Source organism: Cimex lectularius, unplaced genomic scaffold, assembly GCF_000648675.2.
Source record: "Cimex lectularius strain Harlan isolate CLEC.00 unplaced genomic scaffold, Clec_2.1 scaffold75, whole genome shotgun sequence".
In the NCBI taxonomy this organism is placed as follows: Eukaryota; Metazoa; Arthropoda; class Insecta; order Hemiptera; family Cimicidae; genus Cimex; species Cimex lectularius.
This window is the reverse complement of record NW_019392758.1, coordinates 748,966-766,422: the sequence shown is the minus strand read 5'-3', so window position 1 is coordinate 766,422 and position 17,457 is coordinate 748,966. Positions and strand designations below refer to the sequence as shown.

Sequence of the window (17,457 nt, the reverse complement as noted above, 5' to 3'; positions counted from 1 at the left end):
TCGTCGCCATGCCAATCTATTACGACAATAAGACAGATAATTCAATTTGTTAACATTTCTATAAGAATATTGAAAAATTTTATAAAATACGGTATGGTTATTACTATGAGGATGACGATTGATTACGTGTTATACGGTTCTTTTACAAATATTTCAAGTAAGTAAATCTCGGCCAGCAAATTTTCTCTTATTTTCATATCAAAGACGTGTTTCTTCACTTACACATAAAACTCTCGGTAAAAAGTTGGGTTAGTTGTATTTCATGTTCGATAAGTAATTGAAATTTTTTTCGGTAATTTAATCTTTGCCTATAGCTTCTTTGTTCAAAATCCAACTGTTATTGTCGTGTTGCACAGCTAAGTAAAAGTGACATTAAATAGAAAATTTCTTACCGTTTTAATGCTATTTGGGTCTAATTCTTAGTCAGGTTGTGAAAACACTTAACACCAATAGTATCGGCTTTTACAAAGGCACCTCTTACGTGTAGTTTTATTTCTTCGTCCCAGCACGTTTTAGGTCGGCAATTAACTGTCCCATTTGTCTGTACTTCTTCTGGTTTGCCTCATGTTATTCGTTTATGTCTATTACATTCTTGTGAAGACTTATTTGTTGTTATTCAACTTGTTTACTTTTATGTGAAATTAAACGTATACGTTTTCGTTATATACCATATTATTTTACATTATATTTTTATTATATGAATAAAAAAGCACTTTTGTATTCAACATTCAAATAAAAATAATATTTTACGATACAATTATAATATAAAGTGAACAATGCAAACAAATTTACAAAAGTCATCGGCCCTATTTAGACTAGATTATTGATATTTTGTGTAGGTCTATAGAGAAATCGTCTAATCAGCCTAATGTATGAATATATTTATTTGTGCGACCGTCTTATCGAATATAGTTAGTATCTGGCTAGATTATATTTTGCATGCGTTGCGTGCTCAAATGATCTAGCTGTCCTCAGCCCTGCTGGAACCTAACCTGATGGATGACCTCCACGGCCCAGCCACATAACGGGGTAAGTGAACTCCCCTGAGGTATAGACCTCAAAGTCAGCACATCGGACAGTGACAACCTTAAAATGAAAGTCCGAATAATTATATTTTATGTTTCAGTTAATTCACTGAATAATTTTTCAAAATTATCAATACATATTTTCTCATTGTTTAGTTATATAAGAAATTGCTAAAGTTGTCTTTCAATTTTTAAAAAGAGTTCCTTTGTTTCAATTCTTATTAAATAATAGTTGCTTTTAATTATTTATTTTTATACATATATTATTTATTATTAGTAGTAAATTGAATTTGCATATTACATTAATAAGCTTTCATTATTCTTTGCGTTTTTCATTTTTAGTTTATCATTAGTCCTTAAATATAATTTTCTTGAAAATGTCAAGGATAATTATTGTAATATACAAATACATATTAATCTAATTCTAATTTTAAATGAAAATCTTATTGTAACAAATTGTTAAAATTATGCTAGTGCTGTTAAAAGCGAATTTCTTGCGCATAATAAATGCATAATGTTTAAATTATGGAACAAAAATTCAGAATTCTAATTTTTAAAAAATAAATAAATAAAGTTTTATATGTAATTTAAAATGTTTTTTTTATACATTTGGCTTTCCAAATTAAGAATTGTAAAAGGATAAATTAAAGCTTCGATGGCAATAGGATAAATTAATTTACGAGTGAATGTTTGGAGTCAGAGCTTTATAGCAGTTAGAAGGGATATAGCTAAACTAAGATAGAAGGTTTGGGATGTTAGGCCGTGAAATGACCTTAGCCGTTAAAACGCCCTTAAAAATGAATAATAATAATAATTGTTTATTGTTCTTATGAAAAATGACAAATGTGATTTTAAAGCATTTAAGGACATGGATCTTGGATCCGTCGGTCAGAAGTTAAACAATCAGAAAGGAAAATGTACAAAATAAAATAAGATAATAATAGGCTAGGAAATAAATGGAAAGAAAAGCGAAATAACAACTGTTAAAAGGAGAAAGAGAGAAAAAGAAAAACAGGATATACTATACCAATCAAACTTAAACTTCTTAATTAACTCTTATCTGAAATTCCATGCGTGCCTAGCGTAACAAATTAAGAGCCGCGAATTTGAGCCAGTCAAAAACCGTAACTGGTCAACTCTGAGCAGAGTGAAACATCCGAGATGCAATATACTCACCAAGAGATGAGCACTCCGCCAAGAAATGGAATGCAGTTTCAATGGAACGCAATTTGCACAAAGAACAGATTCCCAATTCCCCTCTAATCCAAACAGCCGAGTTTAAGGGCAAAACCTCTTAGCTTAAATAGCCATCGCAACCCATTGGGACAAAGAACGTCAAAATTGTCTTCATGTAAGTCGGAATTGGTACTTCTTTGTAAAGGCAGAGATGCCTAGATACATGGACACGTGACTGGCATTCGTCCTGATGTAGATTTTTCATTTTATTATTAAGAACTGAAAAGTAATTTTACCAGTCACAAAGGTTGTTCTAGAATAGGAGGAATATTTTTGAAAATCGAATGAAAATTTTGCAGTTTGGACATATATGGGCAGTTTGTCACAATTTTTGCATGATGTGAAGAGGAAAGACTTTTGGAGAAAAAAAATTGTTTTGAATTGAGGAGCATAGAACTCCTGAAAGATAAGTCATGATTTCTTTAGCTAGTATTTTGACCCAGGAACAAAAATTTTAAACCGATTTATAAAAACACATGGTAATTTTTTTTTCAATTTATAACTATTTTTTCACTAATCTCTGTATCCTAATTGTCTATCAATCCTTATTACTCTTTTAGCTTGAAAAAACTGGGAGCATGAAAGAGATTACCCCATACTACCCCCAAACCTTAGGTGACATTCAAATATTGAGTGTTATGCTAGTTATAAAATTTGTTCCGATATATTATTTGTAAGAATAACGATGTTTTTATTTCGACCTCAACAGTTTAACGTCTGATTTTTCCTCCTCGAATATGGGATTATAGTTCATTAAAAAAGAAAAATAATTAAATATGTAAAAACAGCCTTTTTCAATATACACGTTCGGATTTATTTTAATCCTTTCTTTTCTTAATTTATTTTAATTTATTTTAATTAATTTATTTTAATCCTTTCTCAAATGAGTTAGCGCCTATACACAGAACAAAGATTGCTTCCATTTTTTTATAAACATGGTTATCATTGTTTTGAAACCAGTGTGATACACTTTTTTTAAATCCTTTAGACTACGAAAACGTTTTAGCGGAGTAATCAAAATCAAAATTTCAACTCTCATTTTGCTTTTCTGACCGTTCTGAACAGATTTGGTTCCGTGTCTGTCTAAGGTCAATTCTTTGTTACCGGCAAAACTCCGAAACCATGAGACCAATTTTTATGGAATTTTCCGAGATTATGCGGATTAGTTTTCTTCGGGCACCCATGTATTTTATAGCAATCAGATAAACATATGCGCATGCACAAATGTAAAATCACGTACACAGCTACATCTCCTGAAACATTGGACGGATTCTTATGATATTTTCAGGGATTATGCGGGTTAGATGATCCCCTATGAATTTTATACTAATCGTACTAACATATGCGCAAAATGTGAGGAAGCTATACTGCCCACTCACTTGACGGAAGTTATTTTTTTGGATATATATTGGAAGTTCTTTCAAATATATTTAATAACAAACAAAATTGCATGATATGTGCTATATGCATGATTCAAACAGCTCGAGGGTCCTCAATTCTTTAGCTATTTTGTTCATTTAGGATTTTTGAGTTGTTTTTGTAATTATTGATAATACTGATTTCGGTCTGTAGTTAGAAAGGCAGTTTAAAGATGCTCCTTTGTACGTAGGAAAACAATTCACATTATTATTTTTGATAATTAGTATTAATGATAATACTAATCAGGACGGTACAGTTTAATTCATTCAATTATTACATAAGTGCTATCACAATTTTAACACAGGGAGTGTAAGAATTGTTACATTTAGGCCATTTACATCCTTGCTATTTGAGTTTTATAGGGCTTTAACTGTTGTCCTTTATTGTTTTATTTACTTTTCTTGTGCCAACCGTTCTTAAATTGAATACAGATACATTTCCAAATCTCTTAAGAAAATTATCATGAAATAATGAAATCCTTTATTTTTCTTGGTATATGTTATTAAGTTTATTGAATCCAGCTCATTGGTATCATTATATTGTTTTTGTTTATATTTCCATTTTTATTTAGTAATTATAAGCTGTTTTTTGTTATTAGATTTTTAAGTGAGTGTATTTATAATCTCAATTTTAATTTATTTTACTGATACACTTAGAAATTTACTAGACTACTACTAATGTAGTATATGTAAGACCAATTTAAAGAGAAACTGTATATTTTAAATAATAAGAAAACATAATTAGATAACTGTAATCACAAATAATTTTGTTTCTTATCACCGTATTCCATATGCTTTTATCAAAATCATTTGATTTGGAACATTTTTGTAAATCATGATCGATTTCTGCGGTGTATTGTCCATCAATCTTCACTCAGAAAATCAAAACTGGCCAAAATTTCATTTTTACTTTTTTTTTATGGATATTTAGTTTTATTTTTTAAATATTCTAGGGAGTAAAAAGTAAATATTGGAAATTACTAAAATTAGTGTAGAAAAATGCAATTTAAATACATGTTATTTACCATTAACATGACGTAATTTTCTATAACGTACTGCTATTTTCGTCAAAAATTCAAAAGAAAATTTACAAAATCTATATTTCATGTACTTATTTTTTTTCTCGTCACTTCATCCTACATGTTATTATCAAAATCAGTTTATTTTAAACAGTTTTGTAAATCATGATCGATTTCTGCTGTGTGTTGTTCATCAATCTTCATTCATAAAATCAAAACTGGCCAAACATTTATTTTTACTATTTTTTACATATGTATATTTAGTTTTAGTTTTTATATATAGAAAGTAAAAAGTAAATATAGAAATTTATTAAAATTAGTGTAGATGCGTGCAAATTAAACACAAGTTATTTACCATTTACATGACTTAATTTGCTGTAACGTTCCGCTATTTTTGTTAACTTTAAAAAAATTTAGATTCCATGGTCTTATGTAATTACGGTTAATGAAATAAAATTTGTGTAGAATATTGTTGATTGTGCCCCATTCGATATTGACCGATCGGAAAAGCCGAAGAAACTCGGCGAAATGAGAGTCCGGCCGGTTTGTAGCTCCTGTTGCGGCCTGCGTCCTGGTACGAAGGGTTTCCGGATTCGCTGCCTCGACGCTGGAAAATTCCAGAATTGGCCGGGGGAATCGGCCGGCGGGAAATTCGTATCCCGATTGCGGGAAGAGAGGGGCCTTGTTTGGGGTCTGCACTTTCCTCGGTGGCCCAACAGGGCACAGGATGTGGAAAACGTCCAGGAGCTCGTGCCTTCCCGCCGGGAGATCCGACACGTCCAGAGATCCTTGACCGAAGTTTCAATTAAATGTTAACTTTTCATTTGATTGAAAAATACTTTATTTTTCCATTAATCATCATTTCATAATTGTTTAGATACAGTCTCACTAGTAAAAATTGAAATACGTAAGATACATAATTTCATTAATTATGATTACCATTAAACATGTTTTGATATAATTTTAATATATAAAAATTAAATTAAAATAAAAGTGAAAATTTGTCATGTACGAAACAGCTTGTGTGTTTTTTCTCTCTAACGGACATTCATTGAGACTACAAAATTATCACTCAGTATTTTGGCTCAAAAACCATTCTTACTTTAAATACAGTTAATACGGTTTTTTAATAATAAAACTATAAAATCAAATACATCTTTTTTTTTACTTCTAACATTTGTCAATACTTATAATGCCCTAATTAATTTTAAACTTGTATGTAGGTTTGTAAAAAATTATTATTCCAGAAAAATTCTTAAATTTAATTGATGATATTGTTATTGTTATTTTCATTACTCGTCTATTGAATAGAAATACATTGCAAGATTAAAAATATACCTATCGATGTGGACGTAACTACTCTTTTTGCAATCTGTCAGAAATGGAGGGCACGTTTCACTTTATTGCCAAATGCCCAATATTAAAAGATTATCGACGGCAATGATTTGGGAATCGAAGGTTGGATAAAAATGAGTTTATTCAAATAATGAATGAACTGAATAGACCGCACAAATTGAGATCAAAATGGGGAAAAAAATTAGTAAATGAATTTAATTATTACGATGTTTAACAAATACTATAGTCTGTCTATTAATTAAATTATTAAATAAAAAGTCTGAAATATATACATATTGTATTTCACGGTAACACAATTGTACATCAAATATTTTTCTGTAGATTATATTGCGTAGAATACAAACGACATAACTGTCTGAACACATAAAATTAATATTAGTGGATAATAGTTGATTTGGTTCGATAAAATTTCAGTTTCGAAATTCATTATAGTCGAAACTACAGGTTTCAATATGGTTCATATTTTTGACCATTTTAAATTAATAATTATATACTTTGTATAATATAATCCTATTGAGGTAGATATGTTCCACGAAAGATAGGCTAATGAACTGTATGTTTACTTTATAATTGGTCTCATTCTTTATCATCTCTTTACCCAAATAATAATATCATAATGTTACAGGCAAATATTAGATACTAACCATATTGGATATAAAATTTGTAATATAATAATTTACAGATCGTGGGATGCAGTCTGGTGTGATGAAGATTTAAGAAATACACATATGTATTATACATGCTCATGAATTTATTATAATTTTTTCCATCTTCATATGTTTATCATGATTATTAATTAAATACATTGATAAAAATAAAAATCACTGTGTACAATAAACACAAAATTAAATAGTGTTATTTTGTGGACTGGATGAATGGAATGGTACCGATGAAAACAGATCTCTTTACCTGGTCTTTTTATTCTTGCCGGTTGTTTAAAGAATCACTATTTTATTTGAGTAACTGATTGCTAAACTAGCAATTAATTGTTTACAAATTGAATTTGATAACTGGGCACAAATATTATATGTAAGTGTAATTATGTAACTAACAAATTATCATTCAAATAAGCTTTAAATTTGACAGTAGTGCTGAGAAAATTCAGGGTATTTTGTCTGTTGAAACAGTTTTTCTATTCTGACGCTCGTAACTGCTGCGAACTTTATCTATCTATGTATTATGAAACCATTGTTTTCTAAATGATTTTCATGACATTTTTTATGACATATAATAAGTTAATTGCATTTTTAATCACTTTTATCTAGATCTAATAATCACTGTTTTGTTCAAAATATTTTTTTTTCTTTTACGTGTTTTTTTTTACACTGTACATATCGTAATAGTTCGTTAAGGTAAATGCCATCAAACTGGCTTTTTGTGAATTAGCCTTGAACTGTAGATCTGTACTAAATACTTGATGACAATACTTTGTCATTAGTAAGTTAACGTACTAAATAATAATTTTCCAATTAATGTCCGTCAAGTTCTGGCAAAAATAAAAGCATTTATTGTTTTGCCAATGAACTTTAATTGGCGGGCGTCGGTGGCTGCAAAGGTTTAGGCGTTGACACGGCGCTCATCACTGTAAGATAAAGGTCCCGGGTTCGAATCCAGTGGCTCTGCATTCGAACCCGACATACTTACAATTGTTTTGTTTTTTCCAAAAAAAAAAAACGGCACCCTGAGTGTTAATATGACCTGTACTGTTGCGAACCCTCGTAAAAAAAGAAAAAAAAAACTTTAATTGGCATCTTTCACATGAAAAACATGACACAATTATACCACATAACCATTATTAGATTGATACAATATTTTAAAGATGGAAGTTGATAATTTTAAATAATTTATAAATTTAAATAATTTTCTAAAATAAGATATTTTGTCTTAATTAATTAAGATGATTTTATTTGACATCTGACTATTATTATAATGCGCACACCCGCAACTGAAATGGTGCAGTGGCAAGTAGAATATGTAAAGTGGGAAATTTATGGGCCGTCAAACAGCTGAGGTCATCGCCGGCCCTCTGCGTGTTTTCCTGCATGTTCTCTTCTTTCGAGCGTATTAAATGTTTTAAAATGCAGCCATTTGAGGGTCTCGATCTGTTACTGACTCTAACCCTTTAAATGTATACTACGTGGATGTTGTGTGTCCCAATACTTTAGGTTGTCAAATAAAGAATAGACACAACACATACAATACTTATATGTACATCACCACAAACATAGATTTTCCGGTCACATTCACATCCCCGGGGTACTCGATATTCCTCGGGGCGGGGTTGAACCCACTCCATTCTTGCTAATAACTTACATTTACTCTCCAGACATCACACACTCATTATAGAGGAAGTAGTAAAACTGGTTTCCATTATGGAGTTTATCTGATTTGAAGCAATTCTATATTTTTTGTTTTCTTTTCTCCATTTCAAAGAGTGAATATAGTGAAAATATATATAAAAATATATATAGAACGACTCAGATGATATTTTTTTTGCTATTGTAGTCAATATTATTCTAGATAATATTTTTCAACATTAACAAAATTGCAAGATGCCCAGAGAGAGATAGAGAGAGAGAGAGAGAGAGAGAGAGAGAGAGAGAGAGAGAGAGAGAGAGAAAGAAAAAGAGACGAAGAAACAATTTGAGAATTTGATTATTATAACATAAAGAATATACGACATTTTTACTCACGTATAATAATACGTGCATATACGTTCATTATATTCAGGAATTCGGTATGGTCTGTCTAAAAAATTTTTAAAAAAAAATCAAACGGCGGCAGAGCAATTGAATTTTATGCAGACCATTCCGAGATCCATATGATTCTATTTTAATTTAAACAGACAGGACTTACACGATTATTGTACATAATATTTTACGAATCCCGCTCGTGCCATTGACTTTTTATCTCAACTAAAAACCTTAATTAATTGTAATATATTAATTGGTCAAGCGGACTACGAAATTAGTGAATTTAATTAATTAAAATGAAGTATACTTCACTAAAGCTCTCCGTGGCCATTTCATTTGTCGCCGAGAATCCAATCCGATTACCCGACATTTGAAAAATGGCAAAAAGGAGGGAAAACTCAAAAGGTGAGGTTGGGATGGGAAGTTAGTGTCCGAGTGGATCAAGGTCACGATAGCTCAAGTGGTAGAGCAGCGGCGTATCTAGCCGAAGATCGTGGTTCGAATCCCGCTCGTGCCATTGACTTTTTTATCTCAACTAAAAACATTAATTAATTGTAATATATTAATTGGTCAAGCGGACCACGAAATTAGTGAAAATAATATTTTACATTATTGCTAACATTTGTAAAGATATTTACACTGTGGAATCGAGTATTCCGCCTTACCCAAACTCGTTACAATTAGCGAAGTGAAAAACGTTTTCGGGCAAAATGTAACTTTTTTCAAGTTCCAGTTAACTCAGTTATTTTAGCCTTGTACACCACAGAAACTTATTTCCCTACGGTAACATATAATTTGGTGGTACACGATCATTCTGTTCTGCCTTCCCTACCGTTTTAGTAAGTCAGACGTTTTTGGGCTTTTCACCTTTTTCGGTTTTTAATAATTATTTTACTTAAAACACGCCACTGATGATAGCGAAAAGCCGAAGAAAAAAAACCAGTGAAGATAGGTAGAACCAATTGATCAGAAACTACCAAACTAAAATATCACTCTTATCCAACTTTTTCAAAATTTCCACCTACATATCTATGTTACATTAATTTCTTAATAAACCAGATGTTTTTTACTACTTGCTACTACATTATTGCAGTCGATGGACACCCCAGTATAATAATATTAAGATGTTATAACACATAATGTTCAGTAATTGATGTCTAATTACTTTATTTCAGCAAATTAATTAAAATTATTTAAATATATAAATATTTTAAATCATCAATATTTTCGTTCATTGAAGTCCTAAATAATTAAAACCCCACAAAGGAAATTAACAAAAAAAGTTTTTTTCTTTTGATCCTTAAAATTCTCAGAAATTATTTACCCAATTTGATAAATTAATCTCCATTACTATCTTTTTTCTGTTGTCCAATTAAGATTTGTTATTTACTCCTGTGTGTCTAAAAATTGTTTCTAGCAATTAATTAATTTTTATAAATATTGGTTTTTAATTTTTTATTTGCTTAGTGCTGTCATCGTAAAACTTTTTTTCTTACTATCCCAAATAATAATTTATTATAATACTGTTTAAAGTATACATAATAAATGTTTAAATATGTTTTAGAGCATTACAATGATGTGTAGGAAAAAAACGAGTTAAATTACGTACTAACAGTCCAATTTTTACCGAATGTCTACAAAACGTCAAATCATCCATCCTCTTAGCCATGTGTTATCTGTCAGTGTAATAGGAAAACTGTCTACCTTTCGGATATATCTTGGGAAAATTGGAAGGCTGTTTTGCATCAATGTCTCATTATAATTTGTTTTAATATGCCTTATTACAGTTCTAAAGGATGTAATTTGTTTTCTTCCGGCAAGTTTCCTTTCACGACCTTTTCTCTCAAGTCTCAAATCATGCTGATCATTTTCCAAAGCAAACAATTTTTAGACATAAATGATTATTTCAATTTTCTAAATAAAATACGCTAATAAACTCTAAATAAAAAAATAAATACTGCAAACCTATTAAAACTGTAACTACTGGGAGAAATATGACTATGAAATCGTGATAAGCGATCATTTTTTTCAACAGATACGCTTGTACAAAATTTTTAAAATGAATACAGTTTTTAAAAAACATAAGTAATGTTTAGATAATCTGCAATTTATATTTATTTGTGACATTGACATTAAGATGATTGCAATATTTAAAAGCTTTAATTTCTGATCACCTACAATGTCATAGATAAGGAAAAAACATGCATTAACATTAAGATATTTCTGTATTTGATAAAATCAAATCAAAATTCGATAATGCAAAACCTTTAACTTTAAAGAAAATTTTTTCAGTTCACTTTACATTTCTATACCGTAGCCTAAATGTCACTAAAAACACCAATGTAGTCATTCACTCCGTAAATTTTTTTTAAACCTATGTGCCAAGTGTTGATTTTTTTTGGCATTGACCAATTGGGGTCCAGACTACCCCCGTAGATCCGTTTTCAGAACCGTTAGAGGGGGCGAGTGGGGCTCGCTTCGCTTTTCCCACTATAAATACTATACTCAACCGCAAAACTGCGATACTCAAATCATAATGGCTTGGAAGGTGAGCAACACTTATTTGAACACAAGGAAAGAATGTCTAATGTCATTTCTGCCATAGGTCTTGTTGATATCCATGGGTTTCCTTGCGGTAGCCAAAGGGGAAGGAGCTACAAGCCACATTTCTGTTTGTAAGTAGACTTTGCCTAAGGAACGAGTTATCACTTCAAATACACAATAACTGATAAGAATTATCGATACTAACAAAATATAAATTGGATATCATGGCAATTTAAATTAATTAGAACTACACAGCTATGTACAAACGATAATTTCAACATTTTAAACGAAAGAATTTGTAATATTATTTTTATAACGTGTCAATCGAACCATAAAATTATTATGCAAACATCTCTGTGTGTAAACCTCAGCATACATTTTGTTCTTGGCATAAACTGTATCAAACGTTATTATACATTGTTGTTATACTCCTTTATTTGTTACTTATTGTCCACATCCGATATCAAATTAAATATAGTCTTCCTTGGAAGAAAAGTTTACATTATAAATTATGACTCGGTTTCATTCTTTTAACTTTTTTGAACTAAATTTCAAAATTAGCAGCACACTTGGCATAACAGGTGTTTAAAAATCGACATTGGTTTGTATTATTTGTTGTGAAGTATACTTAATTTAAGCCATCAATATTTATTTCACTAGTCTTCAAACTTGACATTGACAAAATGCATGCAATAGGGCAATCGATTATTTTGCACCATGAATTTCAACATAGGCTACATAATTGATATGCACGTCTCTTGAAATGACTGTAATCTTACTTTTATTCCTTTACATTCTTGGAAATCCTATTTATTTATACAGATAGTATAATCCCCTAAACAAAATACGCGCATATGCTGGTGCATTCAAATTCTAAAATCTGAATTTTCCAGAATATCCAATTGGCATATTAACCAATCAAGTGAAAGAAAAGATAGTATTTTTATTACGTTTCTCGTCTTAATCAAAACATTATGCCTCAATCATTATGGTAATATTCAACAATAATAAAAGATTGTAAGTGTAATTTTCAGGAGCAGGCTTTCAAAAATGTATAAGATAAACATAATTTTAGTTTTCACATTTTCTTGTACAGCTTACCTCACTGCATACTTGGTACAATAAAATTCAATAAACTGTAATTTTTCCTATTCTTTTCATATCTGAACGAAAAAAAAATATGCATAAGATCCTTACAATATTGTTAAAACTAAGTATTATCAGTAAAATTGTGCATAGATTTCTTATATTTGACATCAACTTTAATATTTAATATTATTTCGTGATGATTATGATGTTTTTTATATATTATGCAGACTGATGATCTGATCAATGATTCCATTATATATCTAAATTATTTCATTAAGCACAGCCAGAATATGTGATAAAGCTGTTCTATACCAAAAATAAAGAAATCGTTTCCCTCTATCTATTCGTGGTACAAATTTCATTACAGATTACGCAATATAACAAGATTTTAACTACGATGAAATAAGTATACCAGTAGTTATTTTATTAATTTTTCCCATTAAAACCTTATGCCATAGTAATATGTTTAAGTTGTCTGTATTTTTCGTTTGGCAGTTTCAACATAAATTCCAATAAACTCTAAAATGGATATAAAAAAGGGAAAAAGCTAATTTCAAAGAATGAAAACACACTATTTCATTTCCAAGATTTTAATGTATTATATTATCTTTTATCAGATCTCTTAAACCATTTCGATTTATTTACATGGTTAATTAGGTAAACATCTACTTATAATATTAAGAACAATGGTTGGTAAGGAACCGAATATTTTACTTTCTTTTAAATTATCCCTGATTTTTTACAATTACAATATTTAGGCTGATACAAATCTTATCAAGACTCCACAGTTAAACCAAGTGTACTCAAAATAATTGTACAGAAATCGTGAGATGCGGTCTGGTGTGCATCTCACGATTTCTGAATAATTATCGATTAACGGGCACTAATCATCATACATTTGTACTCAAAATTTTAAGATCTCTTTACCATCCATCAAAGTTTTCATGTTTTGTTTTTATATTTTCCAAAACAGGTTCGTAGATTAATAGTCGGCGACATTATTTTCTTTATTATTATGATCTGATATACTTTTCCTCCCATATTTGTGTCTTAACATTATGTCTCGAAAGAAGCGAGTGGTTGCATAAATATTAACGAGTCATTTGTGGTCAGTGGTAAATTCTAATGCGGTTTTGCATTTAATTCAGATGAAAACATTCATGCGACGTTCCTGGTCATTCTGGTCCGCCGGTCTATATTTTTATTTTGAAATTTTATTTATGCGCCGCTTTACGCGAATTTACCTTTAAAGTGAGTTTGATTACGTTAAAATACTTATTATACTTAATAATAGTATTTAATGTTAACCTTATAAGTTAGTGACAAGAAATTCAAAAAATTGATTGCATATGATGATAGCGAAAATGTCAAATAAAACTGTGTGCACGCGCTGGTCGCCATAAAAATAAAATTGAATAAAATAAATACCAAATAAAATACTAACTTGTTAACGGTTTCCTGATTTTCTAAACAACCAGGGAGGAAAGCAGTTTAATAGCTAGAACCTGCAATAACTCTGGACAAAGGTTAAACGGAATCCTAGTCTATTAATTACCTTCTGGGCTCCGTCCGAACCCTGGATGATGTGTCGCCTTAAGGACGCGGGAGGAGGCACTCGCGTTATTTTGAGCGCGATAATTATCAAAACGAAAAAAAAATGCTTCTTGAAAATAAGAGAAACTGTATGGAACGAGACGGAAGCGAACAGGACTAGAGCAGGACTAGGACAGGACAAAAACGGATTGTGTGGTGGGAGCAGGGCTAGGATAAATTCTAGATTAGCGGCATTTGGGAAACAAAATAAACAATTATAATTCGCGATGTTTGGCGCGAACAAATTGAATTTTTTTTAAATTTGCTTTGTTCTGAAGGTAGGCTTTAAATACTTAACAATATTATTTTAGGTTAAAAAATGTACTTAATATTAATTTTTATACATTTTTAATTAAAAACACTACATATTAATAATATTTATGATTTATTATGACCTCCAAAAAAGTAATGTTTGAACGTGTATCTCAAGGAAGCTTAAAATTACATAAGAGCATGCGTTTTTACACATTTTTGTCTTATTGTAACAATAATTTATTGTTCAATCAATGAGCTAAAGGTTGGTCACCTAGTTGATCAGAGTTTTATTTTTTAATGTCGTGTTGCATGATAGTAGTTCTGCAAATTTAAATATAATTCCTCTAGTCCATTTTTCCAGAGTATATCATTCCCTATGGCGAAACTATCTGTGCTTTTCATTTCAATTACAACAGATAACTAAATAGTACGTTTGGTTGTAAACTAATTGATTTGTGATCTAGTGTAATTTACTGTAGAGGTTCAATTTATTTAATTCAATTGTATCGTGAACATTATTTAGATACATTCTGTTCTAAAGCATTTTCGTGTTTTATTTTAATAAAAGACATAATAAAAAAATATATAAGATTTGTTTTATTGTAATATATATTTCAGCGAGACCAAGCGGAGAATATAGTTACGACATCTCCCATGACCATCCTGGAGGATCCCGAGGTTCTTCTAGTCCTCACGGATACGGCGGATTCGGATCCCAAGGAGGCACAAAATTCGACCACGGAAGCTACTTAAGTCATAATCAAATGCCGAACTTTGCTAACAAGCATCTGTCGAGCAAGATAGACATGTTTTCTCACGGCAATCAAAACGCTTTTCAGAATCATCGCCAGGGTTACCCCATGGGAGCCCTTCTTCACCGGGAACACGCCACGACCCAAGGACGTAAACCGTCAGCGTATTATCAATCCGGCTCGGCTTATCTTGGAAATCAGAATAATTACATGCAGGATCAACAAGGACACGGAGGCTATCGGCAGAACCTGAACGACGGATACCGAGGTTTTCTGCTTGCAGGTCGGAGACAGCAAAGCTCACCAGTACGAAATACGCAACATTACGATTTCCGAAATTCCGGTCACGGAAGGTCAGGGCAGCTGAATCAGATCGCTCATGGCTTCGGGCCTCACAACGATCATGCCACCAGCCACATTAATTACAATCTGCTCTCGATGGCCCAACACAGACCTCAAGGTTCTTGGTAACGATAAACGCGAATCAAAACGTCTAATTTGCCATTTATTTATTTTAAAAACATTTTGTACAATCTTGTAAAATAAACCATCATTACTGATGTTAGTCAAGCCTTGTTAAGAATCACTGATCCTTTTTTGCACTTCAATTTATCCAGTACAACAGCAATAAAATAAAAATTGAGGAACACAAGGAAATCTCTTGTCAGTTAATATGACATCCAAGCATAGACTCTCGTTACCCGCGCTTTGTTTCATCCGTGGTTGCCTCCTAGTTGAGTTCGATCTTTCCATTAGCTCAAAAGTTGAAAGACAAAATCATAGATTATGACCCAATAGAGGAACAAAAGATCAAAGTAATTCGACTGCTAACTCCCTAAGTTATGGACCCTCTCCAGCAAAATTTCCGACGTTGATTCCCAGCAGATCAAAAATCACAAAGTAGCCTCTTAAGTTCTTTGAGAAATATGAAAGAGCAAACTTCGCCGATTTATCACCATCTACTTCTAACTGTGGAATGTAATTCATCTTTTGTGTAAATTTAATATTCTTAGACCCCTAATATTTTTGCTCATTTGTTTTTTTATCATGCATAGGTGCATTGATGTATATATANTACAATATATATATATATATATTGTTTTCCTACGTAGAATAAATTTTACGCATGTTACCATATATGGAATTTTTCTTGTCATTAAAACCCTGAAACAAGTGTATATAAGTTCATACATAACATTCGATTATACGCGTGTTCATACGCCATACAGGTAGTGTACGATTGTATGCAAATAAAGAAAATGTTTCAAATCATGAAATTAGGTATGAAATTAGGTGTTACTTGTTATCCGTGGTATCCTACGTATCCCCCGCCGATAACGCGAGTCTGCTGTATTCAAAAACAGTCTCTTAAAACAAACTCTGAACTCTTTCAAAAATAACATTTAATTTATTACAGTTGATGTAACAATCAGGCAACCTCTTCGTTGCATTACACCATGTAACCAATAATCGATGACGTTCGGGCCTTAGCGCTAACAGATGATGTACTTATCTCGTGTAATATTTACAATACTGTGGCAAAATGGCCTTCTGAAGTCAAAAAACAGAAAAATTCAGCCGAGTAAATTTCAGTCCCTTTTCAATAAAATTGATATTATCTTCATATGACATCTTTAGATGCTTCAGTAAAACTTTGGGGTTTTGTCTAGTATCAGCAACGCCCCAAATGTTTATTGTTAAAACCCATCACGTATATAAACGTCACACATATAAAAATCAAATTTATGTTCTGACATAAAATAATAATGTAATGCGTTTATTTAATTTTGTTTTGCTTGATCAAGAAACAAATTAAATTTTTAATTCCTAAGTTATATATTACAACTAACCAAACACCGGGTGTCCTTTGTAGATGGTTCGGCTGAATTTCTTTTGAACCAAGGACGTTATCAAAATAAAAAAAACACCTGATTAATATTTTTTAGTCTAGTTTCAAATTTTTACGTTTTTTCGAAAAAAATTACACAGGGTACCTCAGGCCGAGTTCAGCTTCAAAATTTCAAATACGACGATATCCTGACATATAGTTTTAAAGGATGTTTTACGCTGTAAACAATGGTACAATTGGATTTTAAATTGGTCAAAAAATGACAAATTTATGAGAAAAATTCATTTGGTTAGTTATTTATTAATCACATTTCATGTTCGAATTGCTTGCCTTGCGTAAAGATGCAAAGATGTCCTCTGTTCACCAGTGCTCAGAGTGATCGAGTCAGGGTAGATGGAGTGACAAGCATTCTTTGCCGCATTTCTTTAACTGAGTTGCTTGTGTTATCATTGGCCTAGAAACTGTTTTTTAAATGGCCCCACAGAAAATCGTAACTGGAGGTAAATCAGATGACCGCGGAGGCCAACAGTTCGGGCCACGAAGTCCTATCCATCTGTCTCGGAAATGACGATTCAAATAACGTCTCACCTGCAAAGAACTATGTGTGGGACATCCAACAACCTGGAGA

At 31.3% G+C, this 17,457-nt stretch overlaps 1 protein-coding gene across 1 annotated transcript; it reads left to right on the top strand.

Annotated features, from left to right (window-relative positions):
- The first annotated feature begins 11,256 nt into the window (after positions 1 to 11,256).
- Positions 11,257 to 15,545, top strand: LOC106661043. Its single transcript, XM_014384145.2, has 3 exons — positions 11,257 to 11,295; positions 11,353 to 11,422; positions 14,847 to 15,545. The coding sequence occupies exons 1-3, from the start codon at positions 11,284 to 11,286 to the stop codon at positions 15,449 to 15,451; spliced, it is 687 nt and encodes a 228-aa protein (XP_014239631.2). The 5' UTR covers positions 11,257 to 11,283; the 3' UTR covers positions 15,452 to 15,545.
- The last annotated feature ends 1,912 nt before the right edge of the window (positions 15,546 to 17,457 follow it).